General features: G+C 53.3%; 2 protein-coding genes across 9 annotated transcripts in view; one reads left to right on the top strand and one right to left on the bottom strand.

The window, feature by feature from the left end:
* Positions 1 to 1,170: 1,170 nt before the first annotated feature.
* LOC115658818 (synaptotagmin-5-like) lies at positions 1,171 to 15,653 on the top strand. Its single transcript, XM_030578269.1, has 5 exons — positions 1,171 to 1,312; positions 10,341 to 11,230; positions 11,741 to 11,906; positions 12,877 to 13,043; positions 13,798 to 15,653. The coding sequence occupies exons 1-5, from the start codon at positions 1,171 to 1,173 to the stop codon at positions 13,957 to 13,959; spliced, it is 1,527 nt and encodes a 508-aa protein (XP_030434129.1). The 3' UTR covers positions 13,960 to 15,653.
* Positions 15,654 to 16,586: 933 nt separating this feature from the next.
* The window catches only part of LOC115659050 (protein lava lamp-like), a 42,067-nt gene continuing 36,270 nt past the window's right edge, over positions 16,587 to 22,383 (bottom strand). For all 8 annotated transcript variants that reach the window (XM_030578779.1, XM_030578776.1, XM_030578778.1 and 5 more), the window contains 4 exons: positions 21,820 to 21,930; positions 21,431 to 21,577; positions 19,585 to 19,645; positions 16,587 to 18,599 (listed from right to left, as the gene is read on the bottom strand). In XM_030578779.1, coding sequence (XP_030434639.1) covers positions 17,995 to 18,599; positions 19,585 to 19,645; positions 21,431 to 21,577; positions 21,820 to 21,930 — 924 coding nt within the window. In that variant the 3' untranslated portion in view covers positions 16,587 to 17,994. The remainder of the gene's footprint in view (positions 18,600 to 19,584; positions 19,646 to 21,430; positions 21,578 to 21,819; positions 21,931 to 22,383) is intronic.

The following is a 22,383-nucleotide window of genomic DNA, read 5'->3' as shown; positions in this document are numbered from 1 at the left end:
GGTGTGGGGCATGTGATGACAGAGGAAGGAAAAGCTGAATCAGTAAGTCTCAGAAGTAGGTAGGGTTTGCAGGCAAGTAGCTCAGAAATAACAGAGCAAGAAAGAAAGGAGCTGTCACCCTGCAGGGCTCCTGAAGTGAGCAGCAGAGAGGATGGAGTCCAGGTTGTGAAGTCTGGTAAACTACCAACAAGGAAGGGCCGGGCCAGTCAGAATACTGATACCATTAATAAACAAAGGTGTGTGGTGTAACATGGACAGGTGTGATGAGTGTGGGGACATGGAGGGAATGGAGAACTCGAAGATAGCAGCAATAAGTCATAGACTAGTTACATGTATGTAACAAGTTACATGTAGTACAAACATGAATGTAACTAATCTGTGACGTCATATCACACCAATGTCTCTTGCCCTCACTGTCCTTCCTGTTCCTCACAGTGCATGCTCCCTCCTTCCCCTCCCCCCTGCCATGTGTCTTAAATTGGCTCAGAAGGTCTCTGGGGTAGGGGCTCCACCCTGCTCTGTTTGTTTATGTGCAGCACTTAGCACGATGGGGCACCGATCCTCTGGCTGCTCATGTTGTACCAGCTGACTTTCAGTTTGAATTACTGTGTTCTGCTTGGCTAGCCTGTCGCTGCTGATGTGAAGTGGCAGGGCCTTAGCAGGGAGGAGGGCTCTGGATTGGTCTGACTGGAGCAGAAGCCATACTGATTATTAACAGCAACTGAGTTGACTCCCTGCCTTCTGCCTCTGTCCCTGGAACTATTTAAAGAGGGCCACTGACATCTGCACTGGCGGGTGCCCTCTGGAGCTGCTGGATAGCCGGCAGCCTGCTGGCTGATTAGGGCTGCGCTTTCACACCGTCTGCCTGCTGGGTCCCACTAGGAGCTGGCAAAGCATGGGCTCTGCTGGTGAACTCTGCTGCTCTGGCTCTTAGCACACAGGCAGGCTGGACTGTGTCCTCTCAGCCAAGGCCCTGAGGACGCTTTACCAGGACAGAAATCTTCAGCAGGAGGAAAGCAATTCCCCTGAAATGGGAACTCAGTCTACGAGCTTCTCCCTTAGCCTTTGGGATCTACTCTCTGCCTGATGGCTCTGCTGCAGGCTGGTACCACAGCTCCCACAACCAGCTAGAGAGCTCCTGCTCCGCTCCTGCTCTCTGCAGCCAGTAGGATGGCATACGTGGATCCTGAACACCCAGCTCTCACCCTTTGCCAGTCCATCATCTTCTTCTGCAAAGGAATGATAGAAGAGGTGGTGGCTATCCTCTTCCTCTGGCTGTTCATCCAAGTCCAGCTCAACAAACATCAGCACGGTTGGTCTCTTTCCTTCCCCCACCCCTCCCTTCCCTGGGTACGTGGATTTTGTATCTTGTCTCTTGCCACATAGCTCTCTAGTCTGTTAGATCTGTTTGTATGAGGGAGTGGAACTTTGTTCCTTATGACCTACAGCTGGACACAGGTGTTTTGATAATCCTGTTTTTATCCCTTCCTTCTCACTCCCTTATCCGTTGCCCACCCTCCCAGTAGTGAGAGGAAAGTCATCGGTCGCTCCCGCATGAGCTAATAAATCAGAAGACGTTTGCAGCTGGGCATTAATTGCAAAAGCATTTTAAAATGTGAAATCACACTCCTGGACATGCTCTGGGGACAGACCCTGGGGAACGGGCTCCTCCGGGCTCATGACTTCATCAGTTATTTATAGAGTGCCCATGTCTAATTCTACGGAGGCCCAGCATGTGCTCGAGACAGGGATGGCAGGTGGGGCCTGACCCAGAGAGCTTGCAGTCTAAAAGGAGCAGGGAGATAGCCCAGTGGGTGGGTATTGGAGAGGAGCTTGGAAACCTGGCCAAATGGCAAAGTGATTGTATCCATATGACATCATCATGGCACAGCCCAAATGCCTAGCACAAGGGTGCATTGAGCTCTACCGTGGCTGATTCGGATGGGCTGGGATTCCCCTGGCACTGTCAGTTACCTCTACTCCAGGGGCTTTCCAAGCTCTCTGCATTATGCTGGTTTATAAAGTAGGGACTCTGAGCTCCCCAAGGTGAGATGAGAACTCCGTCGTGCAGCACTGCTGAGTGCTAGGAAGGAACTGCATGCTGTGACAAAGTTCCTCCTCTACCTTGGTGGATCCTGCGCTTATTGGTAGATTTGCTCACCTCAGTGATCTTCCCCACAGTCTGGATCAACTCCTCCTGTGTCTGATCAGGAGTTGGGAGGTTTAGGGGGAACCCGGGCCTGCCCTCTACTCTGGGTTCCAGCCCAGGGCCCTGTGGATTGCAGCTGTGTATAGTGCCTCCTGTAACAGCTACATGACAGCTACAACTCCCTGGGCTACTTCCCCATAGCTTCCTCCAAACACCTTCTTTCTCCTCACCACAGGACCTTCCTCCTGGTGTCTGATAACACTTGTACTCCGTAGTCCTCCAGCAGCTCACCCTCTCACTCTCAGCTCCTTGTGCCTCTTGCTCCCAGCTCCTCACACGCACTTCCTCTCCTCTAGCTCCTCCTCACCTGACTGGAGTGAGCTCCTTTTAAAACCCAGATGCCCTGATTAGCCTGCCTTGATTGGCTGCAGGTGTTCTAATCAGCCTGTCTGCCTTAATTGGTTCTAGCAAGTTCCTGACTACTCTAGTGCAGACCTTGCTCTGGTCACTCAGGGAACAGAAAACTACTCACCCAGTGACCAGTATATTTGCCCTTTAACAGACTCCTGTACCCCACTGGTTTGGGTCTATCACATATCCCTCCCCCCTGCTCAACACCAAAGGGTTGGGCAGCTTGGGATACCAGACAGTGCACACGTGACAAGCCATCGACATTGCCATGATGGCTCCCTGCTCTGTGTTGCACATGGAACTGGAAAAGTTGGAGGGATAAGAACCACCTAGTCACCCTTGTGTTCTTTTCCTTGTTCCATTGCATCCATTGAAGAGGGGCATGGTCGGTCATGAGGACAAATCTGCGCCCAAGCAAGTAGTAGTGCAATGCTTCCATAGCCCATTTTACGGCGAGGCACTCCCTCTCCACCACTGCATATTTTTGTTCCCTTGGAAGGAGTTTCCTACTGAGGTAGAGAATTGGGTGTTCCTCCTCCCCAGCCATCTGTGGTAGAATGGCCCCCAACACTACTTCCGATGCATCTGTCTGCAGGATAAATTCCTTGGTGAAATCAGGGGCTATTAGTACAGGGTTACTGCAGAGGGCAGTCCTTAGGTCTGTGAATGCTTTCTCTGCTGCGTCAGACCACCTTACCAGATCAGGTTCACGGGCTTTTACTAGGTCAATCAGGGGGCTTGCCCTTGTGGCAAAGTGGGGGATAAATCGTCGGTAATACCCCACTACACCTAGGAATGCCTGGACTTGGTTCTTGCGATGTGGTCGAGGCCAATTTTGAATGGCCTCCAACTTGTTCACTTGGGGTTTTACCAGACCTTTTCCCACAATGTAGCCAAGATATTTGGCCTCAGTAAACCGTACAGCGCACTTGGCAGGGTTTGCTGTAAGGCCAGCTCGCCTGAAGGTACCAAGGACTGCCTCCACCTTCTCTAGGTGAGTTTCTTAGTCTAGGGTATGAATGACCACATCGTCCAAGTAGGCAGCAGCATAACTGTTATGCGGGCATAAAAGCTTGTCCATGATGCGCTGGAAAGTAGCTGGGGCCCCATGTAGTCCAAAAGGGAGGACAGTATATTGAAAAAGACCCTCTGGTGTAGAGAACGCAGTCTTTTCCTTTGCGTCTTCCGCAAGGGGAATCTGCCAGTACCCCTTTGTCAAGTCTAGAGTAGTCAAGTACTGGGCATTACCCAGACAGTCCACTAGTTCATCTATGCGAGGTATGGGGTACGCGTCAAAATGGGATACTTCCTTTAGTCGCCGGAAGTCATTGCAAAACTTTGTGGTGCCATCAGGTTTGGGCACCAGCACGATTGGGCTGGACCACTGACTGTGGGATTCTTCGATGATCCCCAACTCCAGCATTTTTTTTACTTCTGCTTTTATTTCCTCTCTTTTGGCCGCTGGCACCCGATAGGGCCTCATTGTTATTCTGGCCCCAAGGTTCGTGACGATGTGGTGATACGTCTCAGTTGTTCAACCTGGTTTTGTCGAGAACACATCTTGGTTCCGGAAAATCATCTCAGACACCTCATTCTTCTGGTCTGGTGTTAAATCAGGAGACATTCTCAGCCTGTTTAGAAGGCTTGTTTTCCTGGCCTTAGGTCTTTTTGGACAGTTACGCACTGCTTCTTGTGCATGCCAGGGTTTCAGAAGGTTGATGTGATAAATCTGTTTGTTTTCAGCGTCCTGGCTGCCCACCTTGTAGGTTACTCTCCCACGGGTTCAGCCACCTCATAGGGCCCCTGCCATTGGGACCAGAAGCTTGCTTTCTGCTGTGGGTACCAACACCATCACCCGATCCCCTGGTTGGATCTGTCGGACTTTTGCCGGCGATTGTAATAGGTTCTCTGGGCCTCCTGGGCCTTTTCCAAATGTTCCTGTACAAGAGGGGTGACACATGGCTATCCGGTCTCAGCAGTCTGTATTACATGTTCTATTATATTTCTCCCCTCATTGGGTTCCTCTTCCCAGATCTCTTTGGCGATGTCTAATATGCCACACGGGTGATGCTGTATAATAACTCGAAGGGGGAAAACCCAGTTGAGGCCTGAGGTACCTCCCAGATAGTGAACATAAGGTAGGGTAGTAGGGTGTCCCAATCCTTCCCGTCCCGACTTACCACCTTCCTTATCAGAGCCTTGAGGGTTCGGTTAAACCTTTCTACCAACCCATCAGTCTGCAGATGGTAGACTGAAGTTCTCAGGGTATGTATATGGAGCAGCGTACAGAGGTTCTTCATTAGTTTTGACATAAATGGGGTTCCTTGGTCTGTTAATATCTCCTTTGGTAGTCCCACTCGGGCAAAGATCCCCACCAGCTCTTTGGCTATCGTTATAGAGGCTGTGTTCCGCAGCGGGATGGCTTCTGGGTAACGAGTAGCATAGTTCAAAAGAACAAGTATATATTGGTGGCCCCGAGCCGTCTTCTCCAGGGGTCCCACTAGGTCCATGGCTATTTGCTCAAAGGGGACCTCTATGATGGGAAGAGGTACTAAAGGTGCCCTTAGGTGGGGACGGGGACTATGCAGCTGACACTCTGGGCAGGACGCACCGTACCTCCGCACTTCTTCATGTACTCCGGGCCAGAAGAACCATTGTAGGACTCGTGCCAGGGTCTTCTCTACCCCAAATGCCCCCCAAAAAGATGACTATGAGCAAGACTTAATACAGCATTCTGGTGTTTTTGAGGTACTAGGATCTGCTGTATCTTCTGCCCCTGTACTGGTTCAACCCGGTATAAGAGATTCTTCTTCGTTATGAAGTAGGGTCCTGGTCCCTGGGTTTTCCCTTCCACGGGGAACCCATCTATTTCAGTCACCTCTTTCCTAATGTTGTTGTACCTCGGGTCTTCGGCCTGGTCCCGTCCAAAATTTCCTCTCCCAGGGCTAATCTGCCCGAGATCTAGAGGCCCAGTCTCTGTTGCCTCTACTGGTTCAGAAGCGTTATGGAGGGGGTCAGACTCGGGTTCTTCTCCCTCCTGGGTGGCCTCCTTTTCAGCTGCTCGGGTCCGCCTACCTACGAGAGTGACTCGCTGGCTTTGAGTCAGTATTCGGATTCCCAAGGCTTTAGCTGCCCTCCTTTCCCTTTTTGACTTTCTACCCTGTCTGGGAATGGAAAATAAATCTCAGGATATTTCAGAGAAAACTGGAGGTTGACAGTTTACTATGGAGGCCTCACTAACTTCAGGGTTCCCCTTTTCCTCCAATCCTCCTACTGGGAGTAAGTTTCCAAACCCTGGGAAGTCCCTCCCTATGAGCACCGGGTATGGGAGTTTAGAGACTACACCTGCTGCTACCTCAGTAGTGTTCCCCTGAATTTCAAGTTTTACTGGGATGGTAGGGTAATAACCAACTGTCCCATGGACATATGTTATCCCCGTACGCTTAGTCTGCAGCAGCTGACTACACTTCACGAGCTTCCCTGAGACAAGCGTGATAGCACTCTCCGAATCAACCAGTGCCGTGGTCTCTGCCCCATTTAGCTTTACTGCTCTGGTGTACATATGTGGGTTAAGTGAGACTCCCACAAAGTGGATTAGGGAGCATGGGTCTGCCCAGTTCCCCAGATTACACTGCATCTGCTCCTCAGCATTGGGACACTGTACAGCTATATGTCCCTACTCCCCGCAGGCATAACATCTGTATGGAGCCCTAGGCATTCCCCGGTCTCTTGGTTTGGGCAGTCTAACATCATGATCCTTTTCTCTCTCAGTGCTCCGACTCTTTGTGGCTTCTGGTGAGCCTTCAGCCCCTCTCTTTTTCCACCTGGGCTCTTCTGGTGTCCCCGTCACTCGAGCTCTAGGGCTTAGTGCTGCTAGTTTAACCCTGGGTGCCTCTTCCTTAACTGGTCGGGTCAGCTCCCCTGCTGTCCTTCGCCTCTCTACCAGTGCAACAATCTCATCATAGGTGGAGGGTTCGTTCTGGCTTACTCAGGTACGAAGGTCTGGCGGTAGTCCCCTCATGTATCAGTCGATGACCAGAACCTCGAGTATCTCTTCTGGACTCCAGGACTCCGTTCACAACCACTTTCGTGCGAGATGGATGAGGTCATACAATTGGGACCGTGGGATTTTGTTTTCCTGGTACCTCCACTCGTGATACCGCTGGGCCCGCACTGCAGTTGTTACCCCAGGTCTGGCCAGGATCTCTGCTTTCAGCTGGGAGTAGTCTGCTGCAGCCTCTTCAGGCAGATCATAGTAAGCCTTCTGGGCCTCCCCACACAGGAATGGGGCAAGGATGCCAGACCACTTATCTCGAGGCCAAGCCTCCCGCAGGGCTGTCATCTCAAAGGCCAGAAGGTATCCCTCTACATCATCCTCCCATGTCATTTTCTGCAGCCAATTGCTGGCCCGTATGATCTGCATCCTATCATGGCCATGGTTCAGCTCTGTAAGGGTCTTTACCTGGTTTACCAGTTCTCGCAACATAGCTCAGTCTTGAGGAGCCTGGTCCATCAGCAGGCGATTAGTCTCTTGCTGCAGCCGCACTGCCTCCTGTTGGGCAGCTGCCTGGACATGGGTAACCTCCTGCTGGGCTGCTGTAGCTTGTATCAATGCCCATACTAAGTCATCCACTGCGGTGAAAAAAAAAAATAAACCCTCTACTTCTTCTTCTGCCGTGCTGTACACACCAGAATCCCACTTCTAAAACCAGTTGTGACAAAGTTCCTCCTCTACCTTGGTTGATCCTGTGCTTATTGGCAGATTTGCTCACCTCAGTGATCTTCCCCACAGTCTGGATCAACTCCTCCTGTGTCTGATCAGGAGTTGGGAGGTTTGGGAGGAACCCGGGCCCTCCCTCTACTCCGGGTTCCAGCCCAGGGCCCTGTGGATTGCAGCTGTCCATAGTGCCTCTTGTAACAGCTGCATGACAGCTACAACTCCCTGGGCTACTTCCCCATGGCCTCCTCCAAACACCTTCTTTATTCTCACCACAGGACCTTCCTCCTGGTGTCTGATAACACTTGTATTCCTCAGTCCTCCAGCAGCTCTCCCTCTCACTCTCAGCTCCTTGTGCCTCTTGCTCCCAACTCCTCACATGCACTTCCTCTCCTCTGGCTCTTCCCCACCTGACTGGAGTGAGCTCCTTTTTAAACCCAGGTGCCCTGATTAGCCTGCCTTGATTGGCTGCAGGTGTTCTAATCAACCTGTCTGCCTTAATTGGTTCTAGCAAGTTCCTGGTTACTCTAGTGCAGCCCCTGCTCTGGACACTCAGGGAACAAAGTGACCAGTATATTTGCCCTCTACCAGACTCCTGTACTCCACTGGCCTGGGTCTGTCACAATGCACATCTTCACAATCCTGGTTTCTACTCCCCATCCTGCCCCATTGCACTGTGATGCCCAAGTTCTTCCCCCTCGCCCCTGCTCCTGCAGGCTGCTGAGATGCAAACCAGCCATAATGCAGCTGCTCTGAGTCATGCTGCAGATGGAACGCCATGGACTGACACCTCCTCTGTCACTTAGATCAGGGCTTGTTGGCACTGAGCCCAGGGAACATTGTCGGCTGAGCTGAATAGAATCTCTGTTGGATTCTGGCCAAAATTTTCCAACTTGGGAACCTAAAGACAGGGCCTCTAAATCCATACATAGGCTCTTAGATACAAATCTGGGCTGATTTTTGAGCGGCGTAGCACACCTGCAGCTCTCACTGAAGTGTACGAGGTCTCTGGATACGTGGCACTTCTTCAGAGCAGGCTTTTTTTTCTGAATCAAATTTTAGCCACTCAGGTTTGAAACTATAGGCCTTGCTTTAGGCATCCTGGGATGCTACACAAACCCCTTAGATAGTCCTCAGCCTGAGTCCATTGCTGGGAAGGGATATGAGAGAAATGCCTGGATGGACTATGTTCAGTCTCCTCCCCAAGGCCTGAATGAACACCCAGTCTCCTCAGACCGGGAGGGCAGCAGTCTCCTTATTTTTCATGCAGGCATCTTTCACTTTGCCTTAACCCTACGTTACTCTATCCCTATGCCCAAGAGATCATCCAACTCCATAAATCAATCCTGGCATCCATTTTGTTCTCTGATTCAAAATTTCCGAGTTAGTGCTGGTAAAGAAACAAATAATGTACTAGAACTAAAGGACTAAAAAGATCTAAGTTTCCATCCCCGTTCGGAAACTGGCTGGAAGTCAACAGCATGGAAACTGCCTTAAATATTTAGGGCAGATTGTCCCCTGTCCTCCACATATGGGATTGGAAGCTTGGTGACTTTTGACACCCTGGTTGCCCCATTGAACCTACTGATCCAGATCTACCGTGGCATCCAAGGTGGATTAGCTCTGGCCCTTGAGTGCTACTGCAACCTGCTTCCCATGCCAAGCTTTGAGATCGAGATGTCAACATATTCCTTCATTCTTGGCCCTGCAGTCATAGGGAGGAGCTTGGGGCCATCATGCTCAATTACTGGGGGTGGGAGGAGGTGTCTCATGTGGCAGTTCCACTGGCTGACTTACAGTAAGACAGGTGTGGATGGGTAGTGAGGGGAGCCACATCTAGCTCTCCTAGGCTGGCATGGACAGCATCATTGTGGGGTGAGTGCAGGATGGGAAATCGCTGGGGCACTGAGGGAACCTTGAGAGTCAGGGAAGAATGTCAAGGCTGAGTTTACCATCATGATCTTACCATGCATGCAGTGTTTGCAGTGCCGCATGCCACTGCCACACCACCAACTACTGTCTGCATCAGGGCACCTCCACTTCCAGGCTGTTTGCCCTTCCTCTAGCACGTGTGGGGTCACCCCATGGCTGTTAACGAAGCCTCAGACCCACTGACCGGGAAAGGAGGCTGAAGAGAGGATTCTGTGTTTTTTCCCCTGGGTGTTTGACTGACGTCAATCATGTGTCTTACATAAACAGTGCGTCAACTCGGCTGTGGGGCTGATAAGAGGAGGTTTTTTTCCATGGCCATTATCTTGTTTAGGGTGAGGCTGGATTTATTTTAGCCTTGCGACGGATATGTTGATCTGATGTAATAATTCCAGCTCCGCTCGGGAACGGTGCTCAGAGAGAATGGAGCTCTGCAGATGCTGACACCCCCAGCACAGCTCTCTGTCCCTGTTCCTTTCTCTTATCACTCGATATTACACAGTAATCTTGCCAGGCATGTCCTGTGCGGTGATGAGAGAGGGCCTGACAGGTTTGGTTTAGTAACAGCACAGAATTGAACCCACTGGCTCTGACTGTTTCTGGGGTGTGAGTGTGTATCTGGATTTTGACTGCTGTGCAGTTGCTGGTGATTGCCAAGATTCATTTGTCATCAACCTATTGGTTCGTAGATCTTAAGATCATAGAGAGTTGGACTGGGACCTAGGTTCTATACCTGGCTCTGACACTGGCTTGCTGAGTGACCTTGGGCTCTTCATCACCCTGTGCCTCAGTTTACTAATCTGTAAAATGGGGGTCCTGATACTGACCTCCTTTGAGAATAGCTGGGTATTATTATTATTATAAGGGACGATTCTGATCACTTCGTCCTTGGAGTAGTGATGTGAACTCCTGATTTCTGATGAGCTGAAGGAGGTACCTGCTCAATCAGTCTAGCTGCGGCATTTTTAATAGGCCCATTGTCATAGAACACAGGTACAAACTGCTACATCTTAATCACATTTCCTACCCACTGGCCAGGCACCTTCTGCCAGATGCCTTCTGGTCACATGGGAGCTCTGCTACCTGCAGCCCCCTTCATATACTCATGCTGTAATTCTTCTCTGCTCCATTTAGTGCATTTGCAGATGCTCCTCGGAGTGGGGCTGGCTCTTCTGTGCTTCTGCCTTCTCCTGGGCTGTGCCTTGTGCTGGCGTCGAAACGAGAGGCGCAACAAGAGCAACAGGAAAGAGCAGGCATCGACCAACACTCTGGTGGAGCTGGGGCCTGCTCTGCCTTCCCAGACCGCCACCGTGCCCATCCAGCAACAGTACGTGGAGCTAGAGGGAGAGGTGCTAGAATGTGCAGGGAATGACTCGCTGGATTCTCCTGGAGCTGGCAGCCTGCCACGGAGCATGTTGCATGGGAGGGCCTCTTTACCCAGCATCCCTTTCTCCCAGAAGCTTGGCCTGTTCTCCAAGACAGAGCCGGGCTGGGAGCGTCGGTCCACCATCTTTGGGGAGACTGACAAGAGCAGCCTCCTGACTCGTCCTGTTCTGGGAGCCAGCATCCGCCAGTCATCCACCATGCCAGGGAGCCTCTCCAGCGCCAGCGCCGGCCCCAAGCAGCGGCCCCAACTCCACTTCATCCTGTTCTACTCCCAGCCTGAGGCCACGCTCACTGTGACGGTGCTCAGCGTATCCCACCTGCCCAAGGGCTTTCGAAGCAGCCGGGACTCCTATGTCAAAGTGTACCTGCTCCCCAAGTTCATCGAGCCCCAGCGCACAGCTGTGTGCAGGAAGAGCCTCAACCCCGAGTTCCGAGCGCAGTTCCAGTTCGGCCGCTACCACCTGGAGGAGCTGAGGGGCTTCACCCTGCGCTTCGCCGTCTATGTGAAGGAGTTTCGCAGCTTCAGGGACTCCTTTATTGGGGAAGTGACGTTCCCGTGTGCCCAGGTTACTTGGAACACCGAGGCGGCCTCCAGCTACACCCGGGAGCTGTCAGCCACCAAAACCAAACTCAAAAAGGTCAGGACTGAGTCACTGAACTAATAGTACCCAGTGGGGATAGTGCTGGCTGAGGTCCCCAGGGCCCCAGAGGCTTAAAGGTCCACCCGTACGGATGCAAGAGGAGGACTTTTTCATTACAGAACCTCTGTGTCATTCAGTGGAATTCCCCTCACAGGGCAAGTGAGGACTGGGTGTATCACCACTTCCCTCTGCTAGATGGGATACCAGACCAGCTCATGTCTGATCATGCATCCTGTAAGGGCCGCAGCTCCAAAAAGATCCTCTTTTAGCTCAGAGTGAAGCAAAGTCAGCCTTAGCTGGAAGGGGTGGGAGGGCATATGTGATGGGGGTAAGTGGGTGGGAAATCCTTTGGTTGTGGTAAGAATGTGAAGAACTTTCCACCCTGAAGCTCCTGGATGGGCCTGACCTTTGTTTCTGTCTCAGTGGCTGCTAGGTGCCCTGGAGGCTGGGGGGAGGAGGTGAGATTGGTGGGTGTTTCATTGTCTCCTGCTGTCCATGTTGTTTCAGTGTCTCAGCACTCAGGACATGAGCTACGGAGCTGCGTGCTCCCAGTCCACGTCCCTGGGCCAGCTCTTCATTCTTCTCCAGTACCAGGTTCTGGCCAATCGTATAAAGGTGCTGGTCCGCAAGGCAGAGAATCTGGGCCGGCTCACCCGCATGCCAGGGACACCAGGTAGGGAGGTGCAGAGGGAACCCCTCCAACAAGGCTGAGGGGCAGACCAGGTTCAATAGGCCTCGGCAACAGGAAGGACTTTGGTGGCACCGGTAATAGTATTCCTGTTGTAGAACATACAGCTGTGTCATTTAAAAGTCCCCAGGATCTGCTATGGCACATGTGCCGCTTAGTTACAGACCCCTTGAACCCTGGAGTCTGGGCATCTCTGCTATAGGCCCTATCAGCCCCCCACCCAATGGCCTGTACAGCACACACTTAACCCTATGAGGAGCATGCCCATGGCCACACCCCTGGGACCATGGTTAGAATGAAGATATTTTCAGGACAGGGAAGATGTGGGCTAAAGTGAGGGATCCAGAATGGGGGGGATCACAGTTGTGCGATTTCCAATTTTCCTCGCAGAGGTGACACATGGGGGTAGGGGGGCATGAGGGGACACATGCCCCCCATTTGCTCCTTGGCTTCTACTGGGCATGCTCAGTAACACTGCTGAAGCCGACTGCCCTCCCTCTCCCCCACCCCCTTATTGGCAGGCATGGGTCCTCTCTGCCCTTTGTTCTAACCCTTCTTTGCGTCCCACTTTCCCAAGCCCAGCAGTGGCAGATCCCGTCGCCTTCCTGGGAGCAGGGGTAGAAGGGCTGTGACTCCTCTAGCCAGGCCAATGCTGTAGGCTGCTAGGGAAGAGAGTAGCTGGCTCAGATGCCTTCTCTTGTTTAAATGACCTTCCAAGCCCCAGGGCCCTCTGACCAGCTCTTATAGGAGTGTCCAGTGCTTCAAAGCTCTCTCCATTCTGTCCTGGTAGCTCCCCAGGGCCTGACGCAGAGCTTCTGGGAGACAGGACTCACCTGTTCAGCTGCCCCTAACTTACTTCCTCATGAGCCTCGCTGAGTCCAAGCAAACCTGGGTCTGTTCACAGCAGATCCCGTGTGCTGTTGCCAGTCTCCTTATTCTCCTATTCCATTCCCAGACCACTACGTTGTCATTCACTTTTACTATGACGGGCGAGTCATGGACACGAAGGAGACCAAGTCCATAGCTGGCTACAACCCCGTGTGGAACACGCCTTTCCTCTTCAGCGTCCCTGCAGGAGACATCCAGGAGCAGCAGCTGTGCCTGGAGTTCACTGTCATGCAGGTTGGAGGGACAGGAGCGGGAGTGGGAACCTGTGTGCATCAGATGGTGTATTAGCATGCTGCAGGGGATAAGGGTGGGGGCAGTATTTATCCAGTGTAGGCACCGATTCCTTCCAGAGCAGGCAGGTGACAGTGGAGCATTTGCAGGGGCAGGCTGGTAAGCAGGTGGTGACATATGCAAGGAGGTTTGTTGGAGCCAGGTGGTTTGATGCTCAGGGGCATTGGTACCAGTAGGCACTCAGTGCCCTGGGGAAGTGTTTTTACTGTGGGAAGGTTGGCTCCTATAATATATGGAGATATACCTACTTATCTCCTAGAACTGGGAGGGACCCTGAAAGGTCATTGAGTCCAGCCTCCTGCCTTCACTAGCAGGACCAAGTATTGAATTTGCCCCAGATCCCTAAGTGGGGCCCTCAAGGATGAACTCACAAGCCTGGGTTTAGCAGGCCAATGCTCAAACCACTGAGCTATCCCTCCTTGAGCTAGCTATCTGTCCCTCCTCAGTGGAATGTTAAGGGGTTTGTCCAAGGCAGCTGGCACTTGTAGGGGGTTGGCACATGGTGGCATTTGGAAGGGGCTATGGGGGGTGTTGGCACAGGTGATATTGGCGGAGGAGGTGCTGGGACTTGTTGCTGTCAAGGGGCTGTCAGAATGGGACGGTATTTCCAGGGGAGGGGCTGTTTGCTGAGCCTTCTGGCTGCTTCTCCCATTGACTCTTCCCTGCCTCATGCTGTCTTTCCCCTTCCTCCCCAAAGGCTCGTCTCTATACGCGCAGCTGCATCCTGGGCCGAGTGCTGATTGGGCCTCACGCCCCAGAGGCAGGGCTGCTTCACTGGAAGGAGATGTGCTGCCGAGGGCACGTGGAATCCGCGCGGTGGCATGTGATTCAGCCGGATGTTTTCAGTCTCTCCCCTTGACGTTCCCTATGGTCAGTCAGCAGGTGACTCATTGGAGCTGGTCAGTCGGAGCAGGATGTGGAAATCAGTGCTGATGCCTGAGCGGGTGATTCCCGCTGGCTGTGCGGCTGGGTTGAAGAACTGCAGTCATGTCAGAAGTATCGTCTTCTACGTCGTGCGAGTCTGCTCTGTGCTGCCCTGGATGGCCCCGAGGCCACCAAGAGAGGGGAGCAGCAAGCAACTTGAAGCCAAGCCAGAGACTTTCCTTGTTAAGTATCTTAGGTAGAGAGCATGTGTCTGCAATTAAAGGGAAAGAACCTCGCCGTCAGCTCCTGGCTGCTGCTGGGACATTGGCCCAGGGAAGGGAGCACTGGCAGCAGCAGTGAAAGGAGGGCAGGAGGTGGGCACAGGAACATGAGATGTCGAAAGGAGCAGAGGGAAGTGGGAGCATGGAGAGGAGAGGAAAGAGTAGGGACAGATGGAAGGAGGAAGCTTCATGTGTTCCAGACTTGCTCAGGAGGATTCCAGGCTGGCATGTCAACAAAGTGAGTTGTCCCCAATCCCCAAACCAAGACAGTAACCAGTGATCAAATTTAAGACAGCCTTGGAGGTCCTGACCCACATCCAGCCTGAGGATAACCAGATGCAACACCATTGACTTCACTGTAGTTATGATGACCACATACCCCTTGCTTGATGCTCTTGTGAAGTCAGTAGAATTACACCTGCTTTGGGCTGGGTGTGGCCCCTGCTGCATTTTTGTGAATTCTGCTCAGCATAACATGGACGATCAGTGCTGCAGTCAGAACAACCTCCAATCTGTTCCAGTCCACTCGTAGGGAACGGCCAGATCACACATGGATGAAATGTCAGCCTTGATTCCTAGATCTCTGTGTAAGAAAGCCCAAGCTAGCTGTACTGTGTCGAGCACTGATCTGTGGGGTCCCTGTGAAGGAGGAACCCATGTGCCTTGAGCATGGGCAAGGAAGAGGTCACGGAAGGGCTGGAAGGCCATTTTCCCTATCCCCAACTTCCTGCATAAAATACCAGATTCCATCCCATTCTCCCACCTCATTGTTTTATAATGGAGTGTCGAACTGTTGCACGTCTCACCTTGGAGCCGCCCTGGGATGCATCCCTCTGGTGCATAATCCTCCCTGCTTTACTTGGACCTACAGTTCTGGAGTTCAGAGCTGCTGCTGGAGGAGCAGGTCTACAAGGTGAAAAAAGGAAAATTGCAGGGATGAGGTCCAGCAGGCGGATCCAGGAGAGCCCAGCGTCCTGCGATTCCGCTGATGTTACTGAACCTTCGGAGGGATTCCCTTGTTAAGCCATGGTCCCCCTTCCAGCACAACACTGAGGTAATGCTGGCAGTGCCGGCTTGGCATAGAGCAGCCGCAGCTTGCTGGCCTGTTACTGCCAATGCAGTTGTAGTTTTATGCCTATTCCAATGGCCAACCCATCACCCCAACATCTCTTCATTCAGATCCTCTTATCAAATCTGCAACCATAGCAGTCAGTTACTTAACACAGTCCCCAGTCAATGAAAACACACCCCCACCCCCAGGGTAATAGGTAAGGTAATAGCCTGGAAACTTATTTTTAAAACACAGCAGCTTTCCATAGAGGCTAGGTGGTCTCCCAAGATGCCAGACAGGAAGTGAGCCATCACTATAGTGCACAGCCCAGGCCTGCAGCCTCACATCTGGTTGCTGGCTCAGACCTTTGTGTTTTCCATCCACTTTGTCCCCTTTAAACAAATAAAAGGAATTTGTTCTGAAAGTGTGTTGCTGCCTCCGTGATGTCATTCCTGCCATGCGACTGTACTGATGTCAAAACAATATTAACGGGGTTTCCTTGGGCTTTGGTTATTAAACTCCCAAGTCTCGCTAGTGAATGGTGCCGTTAAATAATCCGGATTGTTGGTTGTGTTGGGGGAGGTATATGTACATGGACTGTAGGTGTGTGTGTACACACAGAGGAGTGGCCGTTGTGTAGTTGCAGCACTGCTGTCTCCTAACTGGATTTAGAACCTGTGTGTCATAGGCTCTCTATTATTATAAGTCACCTTTAACTCCCGTGGCCTATGCTGTGGTGTGGGAGTTCCAGCCCTGCCATCACTGCAGGTCCAAATGGCCATGGTTCATGGGCCGGTGGAGATGGTGTTCTTGTGCCACATCTGGCCTGCCTGAGACAGGCCCACGTTGGCAACCTTGTGAGAAGGGCAGAATGCGAAGATATTGAAGCTGAGGCACAAGGTGTTTCATTCCCTTCCAATTGCTGTTGCTTTTACACTGAAGGGGCCGAGATGCGGCGGCGACGGGTGGCAGGATAAACCCCTAACAGCGAACGAATCACAGGGCGCTAACTGTGAGATGTTGAGCTGCGGTGTGTCCCCATCTGGAAAAGGAAGCCAACTTGCCTCTCCTCATATACCAAACACTGAGGAGCCTACCTGCACCCTTAGCACAGCAATGGGCTGAACCAGAACCTGGCTCTGATCCCTAGACCTAGAACTCCAGCCTGAAAGGCTCCCTTGCTATTAGCCTATCGGCCATCTTCCAGCCAGCCTTGATGCCCAGCCTCCCATCCCTGGGGGTGCAGCAGAAGAACAGTCTGAGGCAGCAGAGCACATTCCAGTCCTTTATGGAAGACAGACACATTATCCACACAGGAAGCAGAATAGTGAGAGTGGGGATTCGCTCCCACCCCAGAAATCAGATGCGGGGATAGCGATCGGTGCCCGATGCCAAGGGGTTTTCACAGCAAGCACAGGGCAGCACGGAGAGCTGGGGGAGAGGATCAAGGCCTGCTCCAGAGGGCATCAGGCCTTCACAAAAATCAAATCCATCTGTGACTATGCTGACAATCCTTAGCTGCCCACCACTGAACCCCACTTCCCTGGGAAACCCAAACACTGCCAGTGGGGCACCTGCCCCCTCCACCAACTCTTCCAGCTCTTTGGAAGGGCTGCAGCAGCACAGCGGTGAGCAGTAAGGGAGATCTGGCTTACAGTGCAAAAGGTCGGCCCATCCGGTGATCACTGCCTGATGACTCTGAAGGCAGGGCTGCTAGGGACGAGGGAACTGGAGGCAGAGAGCTACGAGGGCCTGCTCTGCTGCCTGTTCCTCAGTGCAGCAGCTGAGCAGTGCAGCTGGTGTAGCTTGAGGTACTCTATCTAAGGCCTTCTCTCCCTCAGGAGGTTGAGCTTCCAGGGAAGGAGAAGCAGCTCTCTATCTCAGGGGGAACAGAAGAAGCCTATGTAGAAGATCACCTAAAGCTCTGGGCTGGGGCCTGGCTGGGCTCTGCTCCTCTGGCACCAAGGCACTTCCTAACTTCAGGGTAAAGCTTGGCTCGGCTATGCAGGAGGCAGAGCTCTCTTGGGGGCCAGCCTCAGACTGTGGGATGAACCCAAGGACCATCACAATCCTCCCTACCTCGTGGTCTAGGTGCCAGGCGCACCCCTCTGACCATCCCTTCCCCATATAAACACAGAGCAGGGGGTATGTTTCCCAACACTTCACTGCACAGTTCTCCCCCTGAGGAGAAGATGAGCGAAAGCAAGAACTATGTGTGGCAAAAGTGAGTCAAATCCCTTAATGCATGAGCGGCAGGTGCTCAAATGCTCGGGTAAGGAGGGCAGGGGAAGAACCTGTAGCATACATCAAACCATTTGCTGCTCACAGACCACACTGGTGGCTCCCAACTCCAGGAGGCCCAGGTGCGCGGGGCGAGGCATCGAGGACTGTTGGACTTAGTTGCCCAGCTAGTGCAAGAACAGCCTCTCCCCTGTAATGCCCCTAATCTGAATTCCAACCCAAGGGGTCAGGAGACCACCTTTCCCCGCTGCCAGGGGGAAACAGCCAGTTCCAAGAGAACATGCTATGTTCATTCATTTACCAGCCAGACTCTACGGCGAACAGCTCAGAGGACAAGGAGAGGGCACAGAGCAGATCATTCAAAGCCACATGTACCCAGCCATGCAGGATTCATAGATTCCAAGGCCAGAAGAGGCCCGTTGTGATCATCTAGTCTGACCTCAACGGACAGGGTGCTTCAGCTGCCACAGCTCTCCCCTGGGGGCTCCGGGCTCACTCTGAATTTAAAGGGAGAGCCCAGTCGTTGTGCCCGGAAGGGTCTCGGCGAGAGCAGCACTGCCCCCTTGGGAGTATATGAGGACTCCTGGCTTCCAGGCTGACTCCGGGGGCTCACTGGGGAGGAGCGCGCCTCGGGGGAGGATTTGCCAGATGCTGAGGTGGAGGCTGGGAGGGGCAGTGTGGAAGGGGGAGGCAGCTTCCCAGTCACAGAATCAGCAGGGAGCTTGCTCAGCGGCGGCGCTGGCAGTTCTGACCCTGCCTGGGACCTGTGGGACTGGCTGCCACTGCTTTCAGAACTGAAGCAACGCAGCTCGTCTCCTGCCTCGGGCAGCACCACCTGCTTGGCTAGGTACAGAGCAGCTCTGCTGTGTGGGGGGCAGAAGGAGGAAGCATGGGGATCACCGCCAGTCAGAGGTCCAGAGCCATCGCTCCGGTGGGTCAGCCCCAACTCCAGCTCTTGCTGGCTGGAGAGCCTAGGAACCAGCAGGTCTGAGTCGCTCCTTTCCTGTCGCTGCTGCTGGAGGCTGCGGATGTCCTGGATTTGCTGCTGAAACCGCAGTTTCGCTGTTAAGAGAAGAAGAAGGAGATTGTTACTGGGCATCAGATGATCAATTCCACTGCAAAGCTCTCGGTGGCAGTTCCTTTCAACAGCCTCAGCAAGGAGTGCTAGATCACTGGGACTAACTCCTGCTGCAATTCTGCTGAAGTCATGGGGTGGGGTTCTCGCAAGGATGGAGTGTGTTCCCCCAATGGAACACCATGAATGGTCAAGCAGAGACTCCCAACCACCTTTTCCAATCAAAGAGCCGGAAAGGGAGTGGAGAACGCAATGGAATTATAAAGCAAACCAGTTACAGCTGCCAAAGGTAAGGTTGAAATTGCAGAGTATGTGTTAAGCTGCAGAACCCACTGCGGCAGGATGTTACCAAGGCAAAGGGCTGGGTAAATGCTGAAATCTAGTCTATAAAATAACAGCAGCTGGGGTCATGTACGTCAGGGTAAATATATCAAAAGCTATTTATGTCCCAGCTCAAACATGCCTTCCCATCACAGCATGATATTGCACGTGTGTTGTGTACCCTGAAGGCTGCCCTGCTTTCCTCTGATGCGTCCAGAAACTAGATGCAGGATTCTAGACATGGAGGATCATTGGATTGTTCAGAGACATGGTGATTCTCATGTTGATAGGCCTCAATCTAGAGAGAGACTGTCCCTCTTCATGGAGGCGTTGGGGCCCAGATCCTCAAAGATATTTAGGCTCCTAACTCTCATGGATTTCAATGGGAGTTAGGCCTTTAAACATCTTTGAGGATCTGGTCCTGAGCAACCTCAATTCCCATTAGAACCAGGTGGGATTGAGAGCGCTCGGCATTTCCCAGGATCAGGCCCTAGACTGCAGAAAGGCCTTGAGCTTTCACTTTTTAAATGAGCAGCCTACCTTGGTCTCTGCTGGCCCACCACCCCATTCCCGCTGCCCTGCAGTATAGCTGCAAGCAGCAGCCTGGTACCATTAAGAACAGCCTGTGCCGTGGCAATGCCACCATCCTACCTTTCATCAGGTGTTCGTTCTTTTGCTGCAGTCCCTGGATCTCAGAGGCCATGGCAGAAATCTGGAAACAACACAGAGCAGCTTGGTTAGAAACCCTGCGGCAGGTACATTGCCTGGGTGACCCCTTGCACATGCACATATTTTAATGGGAGGCCATGAAAATGGCAGATTCCTTAAGAGGCAGTCAGAAAATCCGATGCAGAGGGATAAAGGTGTGGAGTAGGATGCACAGAGCATGATGAGCTCTGGCAGCACATGAGCCTGGGGATCCTTCTATAATGGTGGATGGCAGAGGAGGAGTTTGCACTGATGCTCAAACTGATTCCCAGCCTCTGGCCAGCTTGATCAGGGCCGGCTTTAGGAAGTGCGGGGCCCAATTTGAACATTTTCGGTGGGGCCCTGGCAGTGATTGACTAAAAAAAAAAAAAAGTGTAAAAAAAAAAAAAAGCCTATTATTTCTTCCATGTATTATTTACTTTCCATAACTATATAAATAATACAATTATATATTATGTACATTGCATCATATATGCTGTTGATTACTTATTAATGACCACCATTTCACATGTGTGGGTCCCTGCCACTCCCTGCGGGTGTGCACATGTGTGGGTCCCAGCTGCTCCCTGCCCCCCTCATTGAAGCAGGTGTGCAGGGTTACTGCCCTGGGAACTGCAGGGCAGCAGTGGACATGAAGCCGGTTGGAGGCAGGGCAGGGGCTGACTAGAGGTAGGGTCTAGCTGCAGGCAGGGCAAGGGGTGCAGGGCTGGCTGGAGACAGGGGTGTGTGGGGTGGGCTGGCTTCAGGCAGGGCCGCAGGGGGATGCAGCAGGGGTTGAGAGGGCTGGAGACAGAGGAGTGCGGAACTGGCTGGCTTCAGGCAGGGGGGTGCAGCAGGGATTGGCTGGAGACAGGGCAGGGGGTGCAGGGCTGGGTGTGGGCAGGGTGTGCAGGGCTGGTGCAGGCAGGGCTGTGTGTGGGGCTGGCTGGCTTTGAGCAGGGCCACAGAGGTGTGTGGCAGGGGTTGGCTGGAGACAGGGCAGGGGGGTTGGCAGGGGCTGGCTGTGGGCACGGGGTGCAGAGCTGGCCGCAGGTGGGGGGACAGGGCTGGTGCAGGCAGGGCAGGGGGTGCAGCAGAGGCAGCTGGAGCCCCCACCCTTTAAATAGCCCCCAAGGCTCCCACTATCCCAGGGCTCTGGGGGTTATTCAAAGGGCCTGGGGCTCCCCTGCTTCTACCCCCCGAGACCTTTTAAATAGCCGCGGGAGCCCTGGAGAATACATGGGGGTGGAGGGGCTCCAGTGGCTATTTAAAGGACTGGGTGGCAGAGGCAGCTGGAGCCCCGACCCTTTAAATAGCCCCCGGAGCCCCCGCTATCCCAGGGCTTTGGGGGCTATTTAAAGGGCCCAGAGCTCGAGCAGGGCTGCAGGATAGGTCTTGCGCTCCGGCCGGGGCGGCTTGCCCCGCTCTGGCCGGGGCTCCAGCCGGGGTTGCAGCGCGGCTTGCCCCGCTCCGGCCGGGGCTCCAGCAGGGACCGCAGGGCTTGCCCTGCTCAGGCCGGGGCTCCAGCTGGGAGAGCTGGGCTGTGGGGCAGCCCCGCTCCTGCCGGCGCTTTGGTCAGGGGAGCGGGGCCATGGAAGACCCCGGAGCAGACTGCAGCCGGGGTAAGTAAAAAAAAGTTTAAAAGGGCTTAAGGCCCGGGGCCCTCTTAGGCGCGGGGCCCGATTCTGAGGAATCAGCTGAATCGGCCTAAAGCCGGCCCTGAACTTGATCCTGTCTCTGCAGCTCCCCACTCAGTACCGAGCTTGCCCTTGAGCTGTGGGGCATTCCCTGGGGCAGGGCAGGCCTATACCATTTCCGTTTTCTCTTGCAGTTGTAGCCTGAGGCTCTGCGCTTCTTCGGTGCTGGTGGAGAAGCCCAGATCTCCTGGCACAGGCTGCTGCTTTTCTTTTAGCTCCTGTGGAGGTTTCCCGTGTGGCTTGATGGCTCCTCTTGCATTCTGCAGAAACCACATGAGACCAAAGACGATAGTGGGTTCATGGCAGATACCAGGAGTACCTGGTGGGTTCGTGGCTCGTAGCTGATAGCCCTTCAGAGTCAACCGACTCCCACATTCAAAGTTGCTGCCTGAGTCCCAATACCCACAAACCAGCACCAGCCTTACTGCAGTCACCTGGGTGTGAAGATGGGCTGCATGGAGCTGGACTAATGCGGGGCAGGGACGGGGCAGGCAGTTCTTACCACTTGAGAGTTCTTCACCCATTGCTCCACTGAGCACTCGTCCTTCTGGTCTCTTGGCAGCTTCCTGTGCCCTGACTGCAGCTGCTGCCTCTGTCTGAACAAGCCCTTGAGCTGTTGGAGCAGCAGAGAGTGAATTTCAGGGGCTCTACCAGCCCTCACCTCATCAGTCTAAATCCCCAGGTGCAAGAGGCTCTGGACAGTAACTAGGAAGCCTGTTCTACTTTCCATCCATTCTGGGTCCTTGGGATACCCCCACACTTTCCCAAGCTGCTTGTAGCTACCCCTGCCTTCCTGTGCCTTGCTCCAGCTAGCTGGGACACTCCATCCATCCTGGTCATCTCAAATACCCATGCAATTTCAGTCAGGGCTTTTGGCTACCTCCCCTCGATGCCCACATGTTCACGCAGCCACATGCCAGAGCCCACGCTCACACAGCTGCTCTGACAGCAGAATCCTGCCTGTGATGGCTCCCTGGCCCTGGAGACCACCTGCCCGCTTCAGAGAAGCATAAAAACTATGATGAGGCAGACAGCCTGAGACAAAGCTGAATGCATGGTTTGTTAC

Source organism: Gopherus evgoodei, chromosome 10 (genome assembly GCF_007399415.2).
Source record: "Gopherus evgoodei ecotype Sinaloan lineage chromosome 10, rGopEvg1_v1.p, whole genome shotgun sequence".
Taxonomy (NCBI): domain Eukaryota; kingdom Metazoa; phylum Chordata; order Testudines; family Testudinidae; genus Gopherus; species Gopherus evgoodei.
Note: the sequence above shows the minus strand (reverse complement) of the source record. Positions and strands in the feature narration are given on the sequence as shown.

What these genes read in the sequence shown, in the direction of transcription:
- LOC115658818 (XM_030578269.1), top strand. Translation starts at nt 1,171, where the DNA reads ATGGCATACGTGGATCCTGAACACCCAGCTCTCACCCTTTGCCAGTCC. An exon ending in GCTCAACAAACATCAGCACG is followed by an intron (nt 1,313 to 10,340) that starts GTTGGTCTCTTT and finishes TGCTCCATTTAG; the next exon opens with TGCATTTGCAGATGCTCCTC. An exon ending in CCGCATGCCAGGGACACCAG is followed by an intron (nt 11,907 to 12,876) that starts GTAGGGAGGTGC and finishes TTCCATTCCCAG; the next exon opens with ACCACTACGTTGTCATTCAC.